Source organism: Microchirus variegatus, assembly GCF_963457635.1.
Source record: "Microchirus variegatus genome assembly, chromosome: 8".
Taxonomy (NCBI): domain Eukaryota; kingdom Metazoa; phylum Chordata; class Actinopteri; order Pleuronectiformes; family Soleidae; genus Microchirus; species Microchirus variegatus.
The window spans coordinates 9,354,613-9,376,572 of NC_139809.1; the positions used below are offsets into that span (position 1 = coordinate 9,354,613).

The 21,960-nt window shown below is 39.2% G+C and overlaps 4 protein-coding genes across 4 annotated transcripts; 2 read left to right on the forward strand and 2 right to left on the reverse strand.

Annotated features, from left to right (window-relative positions):
- Nucleotides 1–1,335: 1,335 nt before the first annotated feature.
- On the forward strand, nucleotides 1,336–5,745 carry LOC310930698 (patatin-like phospholipase domain-containing protein 4; the record flags this gene model as incomplete). Its single annotated transcript, XM_083893740.1, has 9 exons — nucleotides 1,336–1,543; nucleotides 2,381–2,613; nucleotides 2,702–2,767; nucleotides 3,813–4,022; nucleotides 4,115–4,175; nucleotides 4,245–4,529; nucleotides 4,683–4,821; nucleotides 5,238–5,318; nucleotides 5,577–5,745. 9 exons carry the CDS (start codon nucleotides 1,336–1,338, stop codon nucleotides 5,743–5,745), a joined length of 1,452 nt encoding a protein of 483 aa, XP_083749866.1.
- Nucleotides 5,746–6,909: 1,164 nt separating this feature from the next.
- Nucleotides 6,910–12,171, reverse strand: tdg.1 (thymine DNA glycosylase, tandem duplicate 1). The gene is made up of 11 exons (XM_083893204.1): nucleotides 12,096–12,171; nucleotides 11,444–11,539; nucleotides 10,324–10,490; nucleotides 9,817–10,145; nucleotides 9,645–9,714; nucleotides 9,305–9,440; nucleotides 9,095–9,177; nucleotides 8,900–8,994; nucleotides 8,570–8,744; nucleotides 8,239–8,391; nucleotides 6,910–7,450 (listed from the first exon to the last, which is right to left on the reverse strand). Exons 2-11 carry the CDS (start codon nucleotides 11,500–11,502, stop codon nucleotides 7,323–7,325), a joined length of 1,395 nt encoding a protein of 464 aa, XP_083749330.1. The 5' UTR covers nucleotides 11,503–11,539; nucleotides 12,096–12,171; the 3' UTR covers nucleotides 6,910–7,322.
- A 2,307-nt stretch (nucleotides 12,172–14,478) lies between these two features.
- On the reverse strand, nucleotides 14,479–19,118 carry tdg.2 (thymine DNA glycosylase, tandem duplicate 2). The gene is made up of 9 exons (XM_083893205.1): nucleotides 18,773–19,118; nucleotides 16,801–17,111; nucleotides 16,481–16,683; nucleotides 16,225–16,294; nucleotides 15,642–15,777; nucleotides 15,446–15,528; nucleotides 15,268–15,362; nucleotides 15,003–15,174; nucleotides 14,479–14,900 (listed from the first exon to the last, which is right to left on the reverse strand). Exons 1-9 carry the CDS (start codon nucleotides 18,829–18,831, stop codon nucleotides 14,806–14,808), a joined length of 1,224 nt encoding a protein of 407 aa, XP_083749331.1. The 5' UTR covers nucleotides 18,832–19,118; the 3' UTR covers nucleotides 14,479–14,805.
- A 732-nt stretch (nucleotides 19,119–19,850) lies between these two features.
- uqcc6 (ubiquinol-cytochrome c reductase complex assembly factor 6) lies at nucleotides 19,851–21,909 on the forward strand. Its single transcript, XM_083894096.1, has 3 exons — nucleotides 19,851–19,971; nucleotides 20,643–20,769; nucleotides 21,384–21,909. Exons 2-3 carry the CDS (start codon nucleotides 20,662–20,664, stop codon nucleotides 21,501–21,503), a joined length of 228 nt encoding a protein of 75 aa, XP_083750222.1. The 5' UTR covers nucleotides 19,851–19,971; nucleotides 20,643–20,661; the 3' UTR covers nucleotides 21,504–21,909.
- Nucleotides 21,910–21,960: the final 51 nt, after the last annotated feature.

The window sequence follows — 21,960 nt, forward strand, 5'->3', positions numbered from 1 at the left end:
AGTGGAAATGTTGAATAAATTAATGCAAATGTCCGGTGTTTAGTGGTGTCTTAATCCAGGCCAATATTAGACAGTAAGCTGGGCTTTATTCTGTGTCAAAGATTTACTAAACAATGGAGAAGTTACTGTGTAAAGTGTGAAAGGCACAGCTAATGTGACACAGCTGAAGAGAAAGATCATTATAGCGTCTTTGCTCGCCAGTCAATGTGTAGAAGCAGCAGGATCAATATAATAAAACTACATGATGATTTACTTTTCATTATTGATATGGACAGTAACCACACACATATTTTAGTTTTTCCCTGGAACTAATTAGACACTAATATTGTGGAGCATAGTTTCAGATGATCTATTGTTGCATTCTTTCATAATCATAAACATCCATAATCACAGCAAACAGTTGTAGTAATAAAGTAATACGTTGGACAATCTACAGCATCAACATATATTTTTTTCTTTACCAAACCGGAAATCAAACCTTTTAAATGTATATGACAGAATAATTGCTTCATCTTGTTCATCCATTTTACAGAAAAATGTGTGTTTTAATTAATGAATTAATAAAACAAATCATTATGAAAGAGTACAGAATAGATATAGATACTATAAAACATTAAAACACTATAAAAACACAAATGTGTATACACTACAATTCAAAAGTGTAGGGTCACCTATGCATTTTTTTGTTTTCCATTAAAAGTCACACTTTTGTTTATCAAACGAGTTGCAAAATTAATTTAAAAAAAATATAATCAAGGCATTGACAAGATTTGAAATAAAAATTAAAACTTTCAAAAGGGTTTTCAAGGGTTTCTAATCATCCAGTAGTCTTCTAACGTGATTAGCAAACACAATGTACCATTAGAACACTGGAAATGGGCCTCTATACACCTATGTACATATTCCATTAAAAACCAGACGTTTGCAACTAGAATAGTCGTTTACCACATTAACAATGTATAGAGTGTATTTATGATACAATTAATGTTATATTCATTTAAAAAAGGGTGCTTTTCCTTCAAAAATAAGGACATTTCTAAGTGACCCCAAACTTTTGCCAAAGATAGTGTATAAATATACTGTTACAGTAACATTAAGCTGCCCTGACTGCAGCAGAGTGTGTGAGGTGATTCCAGCTTGTTTTCTATTTTCACACATGTGACATCCGAGTGGAGTAAGTTGCGCAACACCATTATGTAGCCAACTGACTCTGAGCCCATTTCACCTCTGGTTGTAGTGGAGATAACACAAGTTGTTTACATGTGGAAACTCCTGCATGACCTCCTGACGCTGCACACCAGCTGAACCCTTGACTTTCCATCAACCTCGGTGTGAATGGAACCGGAATCAGAGAGAACGTTCTGCTGGGATGAGGAGTGGAACATCTCCTTTGCAGGTTGTGGATTCAGGAGTATTTATCATATGGGAGCCATGCGATGTGTCTTGGAGCGGATGCCCCGGTTAGTTCACGGTGCTTCTAAAATCTGTGGAGCTTCGTCGGGATGTCTCGTTGCTGCAGCTCTGACTGTTGGGATTCCCATTGGTGAGTCAAAACAAAGGTTTCCCCCAGTCTTTTAAGCTGCCTTTATTTATTGTTTTTGTGTTATGTAATCTAGAGGGCACGGTCTATAGCATTACATCAGCAGCATAGTATTTATGGTCTGAGGTTGGATGCTTTCCAAACAAGGGTTTATAAATATCACCCATGTTAGTTGTATTTCAATAATAAAACAAGTATTATGCTCATTTCTTAACATTTAATAATGAAAATCACAAAAATATTTTTTTAATGCAAATTTTTTGGCTGTACTGTTGTTGTTGGTGAGTTCAGTTTGTTATATGAACATTATTCCTGAGTCTCTGTGACATATTAGGAGGATTTTATGGCCAGTTGCTTTAGATTTATTATGTAATGCACCTTTAATTAACAGTCAAATCCAATTGTGATGCTGTCTAATTCGTGTTCACTCCAAGTTCTTCCTGTAGTAATTTAAGTTATCGTTCATAAATCAAATGCCAGGGTTATGTTATGTCAGAGTCAGGGATGTAAACGATCAAACGAAGAAAGTAAGGCAAGTTCACACAAGTTCACTGACGCACAGTCACTTTGCAATAGTGAGGCCAAAGTCCAGATGTTACATGAGGATCGAAGGCAAGGGAGGGCGAAAATAGGGAGGTAAATATCAAATTTCTCAATCGAAATACAACCATTATGCAGTACTATAACATACATAACCATGAAAGTGAGATAAGATACAGTAAACATCAGCTGAAACAATGACCATACCAATACATTACGTCACATCAGCACCAAGAGAAAGAGAGAACTAAAAATTCAATCCTGCTTGTATGATAAATTCACCTGCTGTTTCCTCCACAGAGCAGTTCTGTGTGGATGTGTTGACGATGGCAAAAGAGGCCAGAAGACACACACTGGGAGTTTTTCACCCGACCTTCAGTCTGCTGCGGAGAGTGGAGGTTTTCCTGCTGGAGAAACTTCCCGAGGACGCCCACCTCCAGGCCTCGGGGAAGCTCTGCGTGTCCCTCACCAGAATGTCTGATGGGAAGAATGTTTTAGTGTCAGAGTTTGACAGCAGAGAAGAGCTCATTCAGGTAGAATGGAGCGGTGGAAGTCACAAACGCAAAAGAGTTGCAACCTTGTCTTGTTCATCATCTTTATTCTCATTGTGTCCCTTTGCAGGTTCTCGTGTGCAGCTGCTTTTTCCCAGTTTACTGTGGTTTTATTCCACCATCGTACCGTGGAGTGGTCAGTAGATACATACACAGTTCTTTACTTTAAATCACCAACACTCGGAATTCTTGAAATTCTATTAATTCTATTAATTGGAATAGTTGATGTTTGGCACAACTTATACTGTGATCTACAGAGAAAAGGAAAACATTGCAGCAGAATTTCGAAGAAAATCATCAATATTTAAGCACGTTGTCGACATTGTGTAATACAACAACGACAAACTGCTTCAATAAAAATCTTAAGGCATAAAAGAGCATCAAATAACAATGTTAAATGTAAAAGCAGCAACTAACAATAACAGTCGCTGTGGCACAAAAGGTTGTAGACTTTATAAACGTACAGTTATATACAAATAATGGTGTTTAATATCTCTCTGAAATGCACTTTGCATACATACATAAAATTACTCATTCATTCATCTTCTACTGCATTGGTTCTCAAAGTGCGGCCCGGGGGCCAATGGCGGCCCGCAGAAACATTTCTGGCGGCCAGCAATGAATTACAGTTGATAGTTTTAATCCAGGAGCTACTAAGCTTGTTAAATGTTTATTAGCCATTACTGGATACAGACCAATAAGTGTTAACTGTACAACTGCAATCTATTAAAATTATTACAAATGGGATTTCTTTCTGTTACTTTTCCTTTGGCGGCCATCAGTCCAACATTGGGTTACTAAATTGGCCCTCAGGTATCAAAACTTTGAGAACCCACCCTTGTTCTACTGCTTTATCCTCCTCATGAGGTCATGGGTCACTGGAGTCAATCCCAGCTGACACAGGGAGAAAGGTGGAGTACACCCTGGGCATTATTTACTATATATTCCACTATAATTGCACTTTACACTGCCTTTTTAAAATTTGTTGCTGGTTTAAAAGCAAACAACTAAAAAAAAAAAACTCCTCACAATCACATCTTTCATTCTTATCTCGATCTTCATACTTTCTGCATTTAATCAGACCATGTTTTCATGTCTCCTGAAAAGACATGCATGTGCCTGGTCAGGTGAGATACTGTACAGTATGTCAGTCATGTACAGTACCTTTGCTCTCCTCTCAGCACTACATGGACGGAGCCCTGAGCAACAACATGCCGCTGTTTGAGAACAGAAACACCATCACCGTGGCTCCGTTCTCTGGCGAGAGCGACATCTGCCCCAGAGAGGGAACCTTCAACTTCTTCGAGGTGCACTACGGCAACGTCAGCATCCAGGTCAACACTGGCAACGTGCACCGCATATGTACATCCTTCTTACCTCCCAGACTTGAGGTTGGGTTCCCTTAATACTCTGATTATCTGGAGTTTCTGTCATGACAAGAAAATGAGTAAAGTTACTCATGATTTACATTTGTTCTGGACAGAATCTGGCTGAGATCTGTCACAATGGCTACATGGATGCTCTTCGTTTCCTGAGAGAAAAAGGTGAGATGCACCACCTTCTTCACCTCATCTCATGATGGGAGTCGAAAAATAATCAACTGTCTCTTTCAGATCTGCTCGGGACACATTGTTGTCCTCCCAGTTTGGTGGCACAAATGGACCATCCCACTTGTTGCGAGTCGATGAGGACTCGAGCAGATGTCTCCGAGAAGATTCTGCTGGACAGACTGAAGCCAACACAAGAGACGAGAGATCACCGACTGGACCAGGACGTCGTAGCAAACCTCCCATCGGAAGTCAAGAAAAGTACGTGGCACAGAGAGAACTGGTTGGATCCTTCACCAGCCAGGAAATCTTCAGGAAAATGTAGCCTCGAGACACCAAGTTTACTCCAAGGTGTTATTTACTTTTTATAGACAATAAGAGTTATCAATTATTATTTCTATTATTATTTATTTCTATTTCCCTGGGGTCAAACATCTAAATATTTAGTTGTAATATTGACAGATAATTACACTCTCTCTCTCTCTCTGTGTGTGTGTGTGTTAGTCCTGTGTGAGGCTTGCAGGGAGAGTGGTGATAGTGTCAGTTGGTCTTGGTTCGCCGACTTCCTCCCGGTCAAAGTGGTCCTGTATCTGCTGACTGTCCTCCTGCTGCCCGTGGAGCTGATCCTCTTACTCACAAAGAGGTAAAGACTTTTCTTTAAAGGCCCAGTGCATAAGAATCTGTGCCATCTAATGGTGCCATTCCAACGTGGCTCAGGTCTGGGATCTTGGGTGGCCTCCACTTTCAAGTGATTATACACTTTTACAAACATATCTTCAATTTCAGCCAATAAACTCTTCTAAATTTCTTAAAGTAGTGGCCCATTTTCATGTATGTAGAGATGTTAGTTTAGATGCTAAATACATGGTTGAATTTAAAGTTTTCAAGATTTTTTGGGGGGCTTCCCCCCCCCTTTTTTGGACAAGACAGTGAAGCATGAAAAGGGGAAAACTCGCAACAAAGGACCACAGGTGGAATCAAACATGGGTCACGAATGTTGAATCAAATTCTGTCTTAATGCTGTCTTAAAAACTCTCATTGTGCTCTGTGTTGCGACAGCATCATCGAGGTGGGCTACACAGTCATTTGTCTCTTGCCGTCACTCACACACGTCTGCAATGGAAGCAAGGACACTTACAGGTCTGAGCCATTACATTATTCAATGTCAAATTATTATTCCAGAATATCCTGCCTAATGTGCCTTTAAACTCAACAACCACCAGAAGCTGTTGAATAAAGTGTGGACTTTTAGAGGCTGTAGTTGTTATGAGTTTGATGCACACACCTTTTGTTTACCATCACATAATCTACAGCTGTAAAACTGACAACACAGATAGTATCTTGTTATTAAGAGCAATAATGGCAACAATTCCTGTCTCTATCTGCATCTTCATCCAGAGCCACACCCAAGCAGCAATGCAGCAAAAGATCCTCGGACACCGGACACCAGACGGGAGATAACATCAATAACATCAAACCTTTGACCTCAGCAATAAGTCGGGGTTCCAGCAATAGACTCCACTGGGACGACAACAGTAACCTCAACCATAAACCAGGCAGAAACTAGAACTACCATCAGCTGTATGCCTCTGCCAGACTGATGAAGTCTGCATACATTTCCAAGACTCATAAAAGCTGCTCATTGACTTGATTGTGATTCACAAGAATGGGACGGACAGAGCTTCAATGAGCATAGCTTGCTTTTGAGTGAACATTTTGAAAATGTGGAATACATAAATTCTAAAACTGATTTTCAAGGGATGAGCCAATACAGTACACAGTACAAGTGCAATATATTGGGGGAAAAAGTAAAATTCGATCAGATCCGTGAAACCTCATTGACATAAAATATAGTGTAAAGAGAGGCGTCCACCACCGTCCTGTGCCAAGGACATGAGTGAGGGAGCACTGTGTCTTTGAAACGACCAGGTGCTTGATAAGTGGTAAATTCAGCAGTGCTGATGTCTTGACAGGTAAGTTGATTAAAAGAGGTTAAAGACTCCATCCATATTCATTTCAATAAACAAGAAAACCGAAGTTAGTTTTCAGGTTTATCGTCTAAAGCAATAATTTTTCTTGGATCTGTTTTCATTGAGCCTGTGTAAAAACGTTAGCATGAACACTCAAAAGACGTTTAGTTTGTCCGTTGTTGCAAAAACACAATGCCTTCATAAAAGGCAGGCCGTTCTGTTCGTGAGAAGGAATATTGCTGTCATTTATGTCATTATCAGATGTGTAAATCTAACCACCAGTGGTCAAAGGTGAACACCTTGTTACTGATATCATGGATTAGACTTCATCACATAACATAACATTTTCTTTCCTTGTCTTTTTCATGTCAGCCACAACTTACGTTTATCCAATTAAAAAAATAAAGCTGCTAAAAAGTCTACAAAAATGTAAAAACACTAAATATATAAGAAGCATCATCAGGGCATTTTAATGGACAAGTGTTTCATAAAATTCCTTGTGCATGACATTTCCATTAAAACGTACAATACATAATTCTAAAAATCCTAAAGCCAAAGGTGATAAAGGTTAAAATAAAACCTGTTTTCTTTTTTTTGTAACATTACATCGACGAGCTTGTGGCCACAGGTTCCCTCTGTGGAGCCGCAAACTCGTCCGATGAGTCTGGTTTTCACCGAGTGTTCACATTCCATTGTGGTCAGTCCATAGCACCATGAATGTAAAAAATAGTCATGCTTGCTAAGTCCTCGTTTCACACGGAGGATCACATAGGCTCACACTGATGAGTCAAAGCAAGCTTATAAAATAAACATCTCGAGTTCGATCTACTGCTCCCGACAGTAGACCGTGAATGTTTGCAGCTGCATCACAGTGCAGTACAGTACACAGAGGCAAACATGTTTAAATACACAACCTTCTCCAATGAGAGTCAAGCATCATTGTCAAGTCCCTGATTTCACATATTTAAAAAGACTACCATGGAGATGATCATACGTGTATACAAGATCACAAACAAAATGCAGAAAGAAAATCTTCTGCACCATGTCTAAAAAAAGTCCATATATATAGTATTTATATATTCCACCCTGACACTACTAATGAAAATATTCTAAGAACCTGACACAAAAGGTGAAAGGTGACTGAAATGGTGGAAGAGTCTGCTCATCGGCTTTCTCATATGCTGGCATCCTTTGGTGCACCACTGATGTCCGGGATCTGATCAGCAAAGGACTGAGTCATCCACTGTCCGTCTGGAAGCTGGCCTTCTGCCGTTAGAGATGTGGACGCCTCTGGTGCTCCTTCTAAACAAAGATGGCAAGCAGTCAGACACTGTGGTAACTGTGTCGCACAGAGGTTAGCACAGAGTTTCGAGTAAAGTATCCCTGTAATTACTCAACACATCAAACACAACTCCACAAATGTTTAAGTGTTAATGTACAAGCTTGTGTAGTGGGAGGTAAAGAGATAATATTTGTGCTTCGGCTCGACTCAGTTTGGTATCAGGCATGTCGTTTTCCATTACTTAGTAGAACCTCCTCGACGTGGGCAGGGTCATCATAGCATAGCTATGAGAAACTGCTGGGACGTCATTGTATATGCGACACAAACTAGTGACGAGCAAAGCAGTCGTTTTCGGTGTACTGAATCATTAGAATCTGTTCATTGTAAAATATTAATTCAGTACTTCCTGCATGACCAGAGTGCAGACTGTCTGTTGTGATTGGGCTCATGATCGCCAGCTTTCAGCGATGCCATCACTAAATACACCAGACTCCTCTGTTAAATATTGAGATTTTAGAAATGTCCTTGCTAAATGTTGGAGATTAACGCGTGAATCTCTCAAGAATCCAATGTTGACATCACATTTTAGCATCGGCTCAGCTAGCTTGGAACCCCTTCAGAGCAGGTACTTAAAAAGCACTAGGTACAAGGTACTATCGCTAATGGATAAGAAAAACTGTATAATGGTATGCACTTAAGGATTATGATACAAAGAGCTATATACAAATACTATTGTTGACCAATGCAGACCCACATTTACTGCACCCTTGCTTCCCCCCTTGTGTCCAGCAGGTGTCAGTGTTGTTACCTGTGTTTTCTATAGCTGAGAATGTGCAATGACCGTTGGTCTGGCTCTTTTCCTGGCTTCCCTCAGGTCCTCTCTCTGCATATGCTCCTCCATAGGCATCTTCATAACCCGGGTCGTAGTTCTCCTCCTTTATTGCCATCTTCTTAGCGTCCTCTGTTGAAGGGAAGAGGAAAATACATGCAAAACATTTTTATCACAATGTACTGAAACACACAGAATCTCATTTGTATTGATTCATTTACTTCTGTATGATACTCCGAATATTTGAGAAAAAATTCAAGATTTTTGCCAGGGCACAAAAACATGTCTATGTCATTTCAGTGGTTCATACCTTTGGCCAAACTCAGGTCAAATGTGTAGTTAACCTCCTGGATCTCTGCAGCTTTGGTCTGCACGCCCCTGAGTTGATCTCTGAGCTCCCTGAGTTTGATGTAGAAGTGAACTTTGTCCTGAGCACGAGGAAACTGAGCGCATCGAGCACTAGAAGAAGGCATCAGATACAGGGCCTGTGCGTGGAACGCAATGGTCAGTTTAAATTCTTTAAAAACAGTAATTATGATTAAAAGTTCTGCCCAGATGTGGTACACTGGAAGCTATCTTCTATATATTGAATATTGAATATTGATTCTTAGTATGTATAATGTGGCATAAAATGTCTTACCACTTCACAGTCTGGGATCTTGTGAGGTTGTAAACCAAAGTCAAGTTTTTTGGGTTTTTTACCAAACATCTCTCGGCAGAACATTTCATAGATGCCTGAAAAAATAAAGAAAACAAACAGAGAATGTTAGATTGATCAATTTAGTGATTTGAAAACACTGTAACCTTTTTTACGCTGTGGTGGGGAAGTTCTTACATTTTCCATTAAAAACAGCAATAAGTGGCTTGAACTTTTTCAACTTCTCTGTGAGAATTTTGCCTCCTTCACGCAACTCCTTACTGTTAGGATGAAGAAAAACATAGTGACAATAGAGTTGCAACTAAAATCTAATCTCAAAAGCTCAAAACTTATAATTTAGCCATGTAAAAAACAAATAACCAAGCTTCATTGACCGCACGTCTCTACCTTGAGAGGTCTTTACTCCCTGGTGTCGCCCTTTCCACCATGTTGGTGAAGCCCATTTTGTACTTGACTGGTAGGGTGGTGTCATGCATGTGGTTGAGCTGTTCCTCAGTAAATCCAGACAGAAAGAGACACTTCCCTGAAATCAGAAGGTAACTGATCATTCATCTCTGCACACTCAGCAACACTCTCATATTGTGATGATGCTTTTCTGTGCATTGTCTTTATGTTAGAACTGCAGTAACACAATTACATTCTAAAATACTGAAACATAATTATTTGCTCTGTTGATTCTTATAGACTAGCACAGGAACTTTTTCACCCAAAAATTTCTGTGACTTACAAAAATGATTTCCAGGTCCTGGGAACCATCGTCCAATGAAAGCTGCCATCAGCCCTGGATTGATACCAATCTAAAAGAAAAATGGCAGATGTTTTTGATACTTAGAAATTCAAATCTATTCCAAACAGCAGAGTTCGACTGAAAACAAAACAAAACAAAAACAATGACTTACAATGACATAATCGAGGTTGTAATCCAGCAGATCTGGTAGGGTTTTTTTCATGACTTCCTCTTCTGACATTCCCTTAAAGCGGTCGACTTTCCGCTTCACCTTTTTGAAGCTCTCGTCAATCTTCTCCTGCTTACCATCTGCCTGAGCCTCAGTGGTCTTCTTGGGTTTTGGACCAGGTTTGGCTTTCGGTGCATTTGGGTCCTTTGGCGGCTTTGGAGCCTTTGGTACCTTCGGTGCCTTAGGGGGTTTAGGGGCCTTAGGTACCTTTGGTGGTTTGGGTGGCTTGGGTTCCTTGGGTTGAGCTGGTCTGCCCCTCTTTTTGGCCGGAGCTACAGGAGGACAAAAGGAAGATACCAAAAGAAAATAAATAACAGTACGAATCAAGCCACCCTTCTCTCAGACTGCCTTCACGGTGAGTTACACAAATCAACTATATTTCAATTAAACCCACAACCCAGTACCACATACAAAGACCATGTTTTATTCACAAGTGAACATGCCATCTACCCTTTGTCATGTTAGCAGGCTCCTGCTGATCCATCATAGCATCTGGATTAGCCATGTGTGCCATGGCTGTCTCTTCTGTCTGCACCTCTGGGTATTGATACTGATGGTTGGAGTTGTAGCCTGAATATTGTGCCTGGAGAGCATGGAACTGCTGCGCAGACTGAACCCTGGAGAAGAAAAATTACAAAATATAAGTGGATCTCATTATTATGACATGTGAAATTGTGAAATTAAATTTGTTACTTCCAAATTTGTCACAAGTCAATGCATCCTAAATATTGGGTTCATTTCCATTATCTGACTTAGTTTAGCCTTACCTAGTTATTAGTTATTAAGTTGAAAACATTTTATGGTGTTTGAGGTGCTTTTTTCCCCAATGAAATTGGAATGAACATAGGGTTAGATTGAACAGTGTAACATGTATTTATTGATTGTATCGCATATATTTATGACTATGGTTTTATCATAATATATTATAGGCCTGCTTTAACTGTAACCGTTTTAAGAAGTGCATAAGCTAAATATTAGGGCTGCAACTAACAATAATATTTAAATATTATTCTTGATTAATCGAGTACTTGTTTTGTCCCCGAATCACAATTATTCTGTTTTAATGATTTCTTTGTCATATTGAGCACAGAAACCAGAACATATTCACATTTAAGAAGGCAAAAATTGTAAAAAACACTCAAACCTATTGATCAATTATCAAAATAGATGAAGATTACATCATTACAGAGCAATTATCGATTAATTGAGTAATCAATGCAGCCCTACTCAATATTATTCATATCAAACAAAAAGGGATCCGATGTGTGAAGTGTATTTTCACCCACACGTTCAGCTTGCATTCAACAATGTTGAGATTCATTAAGTTTAGTTTGCGATACCATTCAGCTGTTAAATGAAAAAACACAGTGACTGTAAATCATAGAACAGAAGCTACATTCCAAATGGCATAAAGTGAAAAAAAAGAGGGGTGAAAGAAAGAGTTGAAAGAGCAGCTGGGTGCACATGCTTTAATTTCATTTTCATCACACTTTGCCATTCAGAGCTCTGGTGTAATACTGTGTCTCTGTGTGGACACACTGAGGGTGGTGAGGAGGGGGACTAGACTCACCACTGGTGAAGATACTCCGGGGACACAACAGGCAGTGATCCATTCAGCTTTTCTTCCATCTTTTGGGGGTGGTTTGACTTTATTAAATAAGCCAATCTGCGTGTTGGGGTGATGCACAATTGGTTTAGCATAATATCAAGTCAGTGGCAGTGTGTGAAACTAAACGCATGTGGCAGCGTATTGACGACAAACTGTTTACATAAACAACAAAAGAGAAACCACAACGTGGGGGCAAAACAAAATACAACTTAAATGATGATGAAACAGTAAAACATATGAAAAATACATGAGATATTATCTAAAACACCAAATCCTGGAGAGAAACACAATGCTTAGCTAACATGAGCTACAACCCGGATTCCAAAGTTTTAAGTTTGCCGTATCTTAAAAGCGTTCGAGTGCACTGTTGGCAGGTAAAGATGGATTAAATCTATTTAATCTCCACTCTGAATGTGTCGTATCTCGGCTGATAATATTATTATTCTGGTTTGTTTTACGAGCACTGCCACAAGTGCAGCTAATGTTAGCCGGGTGCTAAGTGCTCAGCTAACTTAGCATGGATGAATGGTTTGATTCGCCTGCACTAAGATTTCTCGCGGAGAAACTGTAAACACACACACACGGCGTATATATGTGCAAACTCAACACGTACCTGTTGTGGATCAGGTTGAAATCTGCCTCTTCTATAAATATAACTTGTTATTTTTCCATCTATGCGAGGCTTTTAGTCTTCTAGAGGTGCAACAAAGACATGACAGCCCTGCTGTTCAACTCTGACACCGGGCGAGCTCATGTCGGAGTCATAGGGATGTATAAAGAAAACTATTTCTCTATAATGAATATACATGTATAAAAATGAGCAGGTTATAGAGCGGATAATAATAAAATAAAGTATTTAAAATATATATTTGAATTTGGCATTCAAAATGGAAAGTGCTTTCTAAAATCGCAACAAAACACAACCGCGTATAACCCATTGTTGAATTGGTATGAGCTGCTCGACTTTTAAACTCCTCGTGATTGCTTTCTATTGGCTAGCACAATGTAATGTTCGCAGTTTTCCCTCGATTTATTTGTTTGTTTTTGCATAGCAACGTTGTTTTCCCTTTAAACTTATTCAGCACGTAGTACTAAAACCATTAAACTATATTAATCTAACTTTTAATAACAATAGTACCACCTGAGAAAATACTGAAAAATACCACCATTATCGTGTTAAAATACAGTGGTGTAAATAAGTTTTCTGATTTATTCCCAATAAGGGAATTTGCTCTCTCATCTTACTCACATTATACTTCACACACTGGTATGGGGAAATCAGATTAAGATGGAGCAAGAGATAAAAAGATGCTAATTATTATTATTTTTATTTGATAAATTTTATCCACACTCCAGTCAGAACTCCAGTCAGAACTCCAATTCCAAACCAATTACCACCAGAGGAAGCTCACGTACCACTGGTAGTACATGTACCACAATTTGAGAACCATGGATCTAATCAAACATCAGCTAGGTACTTCATCACTTAATCATTTGAAATGAGAATTACCACCCAGTGGTTGTACTCAGTGTACCAGCATCCTTTTAAAAAAATGCATTTTATCTCCAGACCCACATACAGTAGCTGGTGCTTGTTTATTACACTTTTTCCCATTTCACTCAGAAATAAAACTGCACAAAATGCTGAAAACCAGAAGTAAATGCATTGACATCATGACTCAAAACTCTGAGAGTTCCATCGGTTCCACTGAAATAACCCAAATTAGTTTCACAAAATGTCCAACCACAGCTTTAATCATCTAGGAACAATGAGCTCTCGTCTCACTGATGCAAATGCAGCACTCCAATCATGTGTTAGAATAAACAAAAAAAGCCTAAAGTGACTTCTAATGAATGCTTCTTTTGTTAAGTTTTGTATCGGTGCACTGATTTTCTGAGTTTTGTGCCGCATTATCAAAGTGCTGTAAATGGCATTTCAGGACTGAAACACAAATTCACCAGATTCAGAAAAAGGAAATATATTTCCACACGCTTGGATACATTTGATTATGTCACTTGATGGCAAAACATAAAAGCAGTTATTACATCAGTGCTTATGTTGGAAGGACTTTGTTCTGAGAGGAGAATGTGGTTTCGAGTGCAGCGTTTCCTTTTGAGATCTTCAACATTTGACAAAGACTTCAGACAATCAGACAGAAAATGTGTCAGCTTTAGAAAAGATTTAATAGCTGTAATAACAGATTATAAATTCTAGAGTACAAATACATATTTATACAGCTGCTAAATCAGAAAATGTGTCATTCTTTCAAAATACAAAAATAGGTCACTGGACTCAAATACCATAAAAATGCAATAAATAGTGATTAAAAGAAACACAAACATGCACAGTCTGCTTTGGAGTTAAAACATGTAAATGATATCTGTCCTTTATCTGTGAATGTGTGAGTTTTTTTTCTTTTTTTGTTTGCAGCATCTCTGGAACAGTGCAACTCTCCTCTTCCTCTCACGGATGCATCTTGTAGCCATTATAAATGGTATCTATTCAACAAACACCTCCAACTGCAGTGTCGATGCAAGATACCACATTAAAAATTAAATAAGCAGCTAGCAGAAGCCAGTCCATAAACACGTGCAAAAACATTAAAAAGATCTGCAGCAGTTTTTATTATTATTATTTTGTTTTTTTGCTGCAAACTGTAACATTTAACATTTTTAGATTTTTTTTTCTCCCCCATTCTTGATGGTTATTATTTAACTGTCTCTACTGTAGAAAGAACAAAACAGACTTGTACCTTGCTTTGGTAATCTGTTACAGTGGTGGAAAGTAACTATAGCAGCGATGAAGTGCAGTCAAATAGTACAATTTGTAGTTATTGTACTTACATTTCATTTCAGGCTACATTTTCTGACATCTAAAAACTGCAACTTTGCAGATCATGGATTTAAAAATGCATCAATACCCTATAAGATAGAAGGCATTGTTTTATCTATATATAAATTCCTTTTATCTTATAGGCTAAATGCAGATGTGTGATTTTGAAATTATTTAAAATGAGTATCATTTGATTTAGCTACATGAAAATCCATGATAATCCAATATGAAATGGACACAACTTTACTTCTGTGAGGTTCTGAATGCAAGACTTTAGTGTGAAGTGTTTAATTTATTGTGGTGTTTTTACTTTTATTGAAGTAAAAGGTCTGATTACTTCTTCAACCAATGGTAATCCATATTGGTGGTAAAAAAAATTACAGTTACATTTAAAGTTTTCCGAATATTTCAGTTGTTAGGAACGTCCAGTAACCGCACTACCGCTGTGCTACAGTAAAAAGGCTTGTTTCTCCCCTCTCGTAGGTCTCTTTCAGTTGGGTACGTTGTTGCTTTGCTTTACACCACCACCTCTTTCATATTCTGGATCCACCTGCTCTTCTTTGATTGCAATCCTCTTAGCATCCTCTGCAGAACACAATTATCAGACATAACGTTATATTTAATTTCAGGCACAAATGTGTATTTTCTTTGTAGGTACAGTTAAAAAAATTACACCAATTGTTTTACCTTTAGCTAGTTGCAGATCGAAGGAGTAACGCGTCTCTTCCACCTCTTCTCTTGGTACCAAGCCTTTAATCTGGTCTCTCAGTTCCTTCAGCTTGATGTAGAAATGGACCTTATCCTGTGCTCGGGGAAACTGAGCACAGCGAGGGCTCGATGAAGGCATCAAGTAGCACACCTTAGAGAAAGGAAGCACGCGCTATGAGGATTGTCGCTTGTATTAATTTTTTTTTACAGAAAATATAATTCATGTACTTCTTCTTCTTCATACCGTTTCAGTTTCTGGGATTTTGTAGGGCTGCAGACCAAACTCAAGATTCTTTGCCTTCACACCAAAGGTTTCCTTGCAGAATATCTCATAAATACCTGCCAAAATAAATATTTATATCTCAATTGAACACATCTTCATGAATATGTCATGTAAACGGACAAAAGTACACTATAAATACCTTTTCCGTTAAAAGCTGCTATCAGAGGCCTGTATTTCTTCAGCTTTTCCAGTAACTGGCGACCACCTTCACGAATCTCCTTACTAAAACAAACACAATGCTATTTTCCAAGCTTCACAAAGAAGTTCTGTCGCGTTGATGACGTTAGAAGCTTCCATTCGCATCATGTTCTTACAAAAAACAACAATCAGCTCACCTGGAAAGGTCCTTGCTGCCAGGCGTGGTCCTCTCCACCATGTTGGTGAAGCCGATGCTGTAATTCTCCGGCAGGCTTTGGTCGTGCATGTAGCTGAGCTGCTCGTCAGTGAAACCAGCTAGAAACAGACATTTCCCTGCACAGATTGCAAAATGTATGGAGCAAATGGACACAGTCAAAAACGACACAACTTCAGAGGCACACACAGATGGACAAGGTGTTCTTCCAGATTAATTCTGTTACGTAATGAGAAGCTAACAGCTTTGGCCAACGGATAAATCACAATTTGACATTTACAAACTATTCATTGGCCGCTAAAATGTTGCTAATGCCCTTTACTGACCCATTAAAAAGTCTACTATGTATCCTCTTGTCTACCTTGCTCACACAAACAATAATATTCAAACCCAAGACACCATTTTTATGGCTGCTTCAATGGCTTGAGTGTTACAACATATCAGACATTTTAAACTGCATAACAAAATAACGTTCACAATGAATGACCAATCACTGTGTCCAACAGGGTTCATGAAGACTGGCATGGATTTACTGTAGTCAGTAATGAAATTGTGTTTCAACATACAGAAATGGTTTCCTGGGTTTGGGTAATGGTGTCCTTTGTAGGCTGACATTAGTCCTGGATTAATTCCAATCTGAGGAGAAACATGAAGGGGTTACCATTACAGCAGTCCTACATACTACAGTTCTTTGTGACTGAAACCTCTCACCATTTAATACACTGCAACACAGCTTTTTTCCAAATGCATCACTTTGACCTTGTGTAAGGGTCACAGGTAGTCGTAAATAATCAATTCTGAACAGGTAAATTGTAAACTCACTATCAAAATATCAAGATTGAAGGTAATAACATCTGGCAAGGTTCTGGCCATAACCTCAGCCACCGTCATGCCGTTGAAGCGATTGAGAGCCCTCTTAGCCTTCTTGGCCGCCTCGGCCTCATCCTCCTCCTCGTCCGGCATCTCGCCCTCCTCGGCTTGCTGCTTCGGAGGTCGGCCTCTCTTTTTCTTCACTGGTGTCACAGCTGGGAGCGAGAGGAGGAGCATTTTGACGTACGACACGCTTCTTGGCTCAAACTGCCACATCGACAATAAACAACACAGAACGAGTATGGCTACATCATCATCATCATCATCAATACCTTGAGGTGGACCAGCAGGCTGAGGCTGGTGCTGCAAGCTCTGCTCTTGCTGCTGTATCGCATGTTGAGGGTGGTGCAGTGTCGTCAGATGGTGCTGTTGCTCCGTGGCGTTCTGTGGGTACATCTGCTCGTGATAGTGATTCTGGGCTGGTTGGCAGTTCTGGTAAAAAGGCTCCTGGTAAAAAGACGGCTCCCGGTGGACGGACAGCTCAGCCATGACCGGCTCATCTCTGGGACCCTCTGTGTGATAGCCCATGTTGTGATACGGCATAACATGCTGTGCCTCGGGATGCTGCTGGCTGGACTGGTACCTAGAAGAGGAGAAGTTGCATGAAAGAAATTAAGAAGAGGAGAAGGAGGTATAACACATGGTAAAAGGGTGAAGGGAGATCGAAGCTACAATATAAAAAACTCAACCACAGACAGCAAGAAGACAGATTGTTTCTGGTGCTCAGTGCATGAAGAAATAGATGAGAAAACATGCATGCGTTGATGTTTCATTTACATTACAGTTCATCAGTTTGATCCGGTCTGTGTATGTAACCTAGGACAGGGTTTCTCAATCCTGGTCCAGTGGGTCTCCAGGAACCACGATTGAGAGACCGTGTGTTTGTTCCACCAATCCATGTCTCCATGAAGTGTTGTCCATACATTAATGAAGACATACAAGCAACCAACAGGATGTGCAAAAACACAGCGACTGTGACCGACATGAAGTCAACGACTACACGTTGAGACACGTGCAGAGTTCATTTACCGCCTGCAGTGCATCTGCGGAGTAAAAGCCTCTGCAGGTGCAGTCTGTAGCAAGTGACAATGTCATGTAATATCCCTTTAAATGTGGCAAACCAGCACCAGGCTCAACAGTAGAACCGTACATGAATATTAGATCATTATCAATTAATCTGCACCTGATTTTACTTAGTTTCTACTGGTATTCAGTTTATAATTAAATATGTTTAAAGTCCAGAATTAATACTGTCATGTTTATGTATAGTCAGGGTTAGGGTTAGTAATGTAAGGTAAGGGGTTATAATATATATATATATATATATACACAATTGTCTATCTTTCTATCTATCTTGGCCACATTTGTCTGTCTTTGACAATACAGGTGCAGAAAACAAATGTTAGCCTTCCAAGTGAGGAGAGTGTATTGACTCTGAGCAAATGTTTGCCATGTCCAAGTGCTTTTTCAGTCAATGAATTGTAGGGATGCACGATATTATCGGTACGATATCGGTATCGGTAGATATTATCAATATTATAAAGTATATTATCGGATATCGGCAAACACACCAAGACCCCCCCCCCTTCCCAGATGATACGACGAATGAGAAAATAGTAGGCTGAATATGCTGCTACCTCCTTGACTTCTATGCTAGCGCTCCTTACCGATATTATTTTGCACAATGAAGATATTTTATATCCACATCTGCTGCAAAATGAGTATGTAAAATGTGAAAAACATTTTCACAACAGAAGAGACTAAATGACCTCTGCGGTTAGGCAAAAGGAAAGATGTAGATATCGGTATTGATTATTGGCCAGAGCACTCACGGATATCGGTACATCACCAAAGGTGTAAGCTTTTGTCAGAACAACAGACATATTTAATCTGCTATCATATATAGCAAAAACAGGAGATAAAATCCTCATATTAAAAAGCCTGAATCTTCCAACGTCTCATATGCAAGTTTGAGATTGATTATGAAAATATAAGATTTCTGTTTTACTGTAGTGAATTATTACATTTCTTGAGACACAACACCGGGTGTGTAGAGCTATTAATGGCCATTTTGTCTTCATTTACAGGAACATTTCATCACCATTGATAATTACTGGTATCACTTGCTACAAGGCGAAGTATAAAATGCATGAGGTATGATATGTCAAAGGATTTGTGCTCCTCCATCCCATGCATGAAAAAAAATGTAAGACCTGGCATCACCTCCATCACCAACTCACTCACCACTGCTGAAAATAATCCGTAGGAACCGTCAATGACGACGTGTAGTGGTTTTCCTCCATCTTTTCAGTTGACTTACTTGAATAACATGAATATTTACTATGCTATTGGATGGAGCATGTCTGTCTACACATGAGGAAACAGGAGCTGTGGACATTCAAGCACGTTAACACTTCATTGACTGCTGGCACAAAGATGATAGGAGCTGTGGACGAACAGTCAGCTAACAACAACAATCATCGGTCCCGCGGCTGCAAATCTCGGACGTGGAGAGAAGACGATGCATTTCCGACACATGAACACATAAGATCAAGCTAACCTACCTTTCATACATTTTGTTCTTTGTAAGAAAAAGGAGAGAGAGAGAGAAAAGGCAGACGGGGCTGGAATGATCCAACCAAAACAAAGACCATTTAAACGGTCGACGGTTCCTCTCGTTTAGAATGCGCTACCGCCACCGTCTGGCTGGGAGGTGTTCGCTCAACCACGCGGTTCTTCTTCTTTCCCGTTTTATGGTGCGTGGCAACCCGTATTAAGGTGAAATACCGCCGCCACCACTAAGGTGGAGTGTTGGAATAGTATCGACCAGAGTTATCTTACACCTCAGTTACATTAAATACATGTAAACACGAATGAGTCATGTCTATGTCAAATAATGGACTGGACTACCTCATCCAGCTAGTACACTTTATATTATTAAGACTAGCTGTTAGCAACGCCTATTTGAGCAGACACTACCGCCGTCTGGCTCTAGATGTCGTCAGAGAGCGAATATATGAAAGCGCCAACACACATTTACACCACAAAGAAGCGCTGCAGTAAAAGATGGTAAGATTTTGTAAAGCGCACCACTCGGAAGTTTAAAAAAAGCCACAATAGACACAGCTGAAATTATTTTTCAATAAGAATTAATTATATAATCGTTGTTGATTTTTAAACTAAATGTCAATTAAACACAACTTGAATGCAGTCGCAAAACAGGAGCCTACAAACTGAGCTTAAACGGGCTTCTGCAATCTAATACGTGTGGTATCAGTGAATCAAAGAGGAGTGTGAGCTCTCTAATATTCTGAAAACATCACCGGGTTAGCCAAACAGCGGCGTGACCTGACCATCCATGGACCTGACGAACACTTGACGAAACATGACGAAATTCTGCTAATTTTGTGAGGATCTGTGTAAATAACAGTGGAATAACCGAGGTAAGGTCTTTCCAGTGTTCGTTTATGTCACTTTATGTCTATTGCTCTGTCGTTATTGTTTGTTTTAACTGTTACCCTGTTAGCTGTCACATTAGTGCTAACAAACACAGTATGACCGAACCACTCAGCTGTTCGTCCCCGAAAACATATGAAGGATTTTTTTAAGTGAAATATTTACAGAATGATATTACTCATATCGTTACTAAAGGTGGGGCCAACTTTTCTTTTTTCTTTTCTTTAAATGTCCACTTAAAATGTATTAGCTTTGCTTTTAAACATGACAGAGGTCAAGAAGGAGAAACAAAAAAGTATTGAAGATTTTTTAAAAATTATTATTTTATAGTGGAATAGCAAATTGCATTTTTTAGTATTGAACATTCAGCACAATTTGGGGAAGGCCAGGAAGAATAAGGTTGTTTTTTTTTATATTGCATTAAGAATTTCTTGAATTAATACTTATTTAGATAGATATCAGTATTGAACCTTTAGCAGAGTATACGATTATATGTCCCCTTTTTTCCAGTAATGACATTTAAGATGTCTTTATCTCTACCTGTACAAACTACTTTAAAAAATGAACACAGAACATATTATGTGTGGAAAAAAAGGAGAACAGAAAAAGATGAGATGGTTCTTTTTGGTATATATTGCAGTTTTCTCTCAATTTCCAGGTGAAGAAAATCCACAAAGATGCCAGCCGGTGTGTCTTGGCCTCGGTACCTGAGGATGTTTGGTGCTAGCATGCTGGCCATGTTTGCAGGAGCACAGTTCGTCCACCAGTACTACTTGCCCGATCTGGTAAGGGACAATATAAACTGTGTTTCCTGTGTAGATGATCAATAAACCTCACCCTTCCATTTCCCAAGAGTGTCAAGGAACTACGGTGGCTTGCAAGTACCAAAAATGTTGATCTTCTTGTTGGTGTAGTACACTTTCAGTGAAATGCACCATCATGTGTCAGCCGTTGTCTGCCCTGATTTCTAAGGATTGACATGGGCTATAGTAAAACTTCTTCTGATTGATATTATTATGGTGGTCTTTTTAGGTTATTTGTGTTACTATTAAAACGTATGCAAATTGCCATGGTTATTATTACATACAACTATATGCTGGAACATTTGTTTCAGACAATATAGTGTGTGTTTTTAAGGGCACCCAGCATATTGAATGTTGTCCTTAAATGTCGTGTTTGGTCCACAAAACAAAGATATTCAGATTACTGTCACAGAGGAGCTAAGAAAACTCAAACTGATAATCAATCATGAAAATAGTTGGTGACTAATTTAGTAGTAGAGTAATCATCAATTAAAAGATAAATTGTTGAAGTCGTTGTCAGGTTGATAAATCACTCTGCTTTCTGCTGGAAAAACTGGAGTTTTATTGTTCATATGTGTTTGTGTGTGTTATTCCAGAGCATACCAGAGATCCCACCAAAGCCTGGGGAGCTTCAGACAGAACTGCTGGGCTACAAAGTCAGAGAAGAAGCTACTGCTACTTTACAGCAGCTTGCTGCCAACCAAAAAGTGGACTGATGTTGAACTAAACATCCTCTGTGTGGTGGACTCTCAGTGAAGCAGACTGAAGCAGCTCAGTTTTTTCAGTAGCTCGAAGCAGAATTGTGCCTGGACGTTGAAGCAAGACGTTTCTGGATCATCGGAAACTGTTACCTTCTGTGTTTGGCGTTTTCTTTTACCGGAACAAACAAGAGTGGAATCAATCGATTGCTACACCTCTGGTGTTTGGTTGCCTGCAATAAGGATGTTGTTTGAAACATATCCAATATTTTTTTTCATACATCCACGCAGATGTGTATTCATTTGTTGTCTCGTGATTCTGAATTTGATTGCATTTGTATATGGAGTGATGAAATGTATAAAAAACAGCAATGGATTCATAAACACACTGCAACTGTGCTAAAGTTATGAAGTCATTGATAATTCTGACAAAGAAGACTAAATAAATGAGGTAATTGTTGTAAAAATTTGTTAA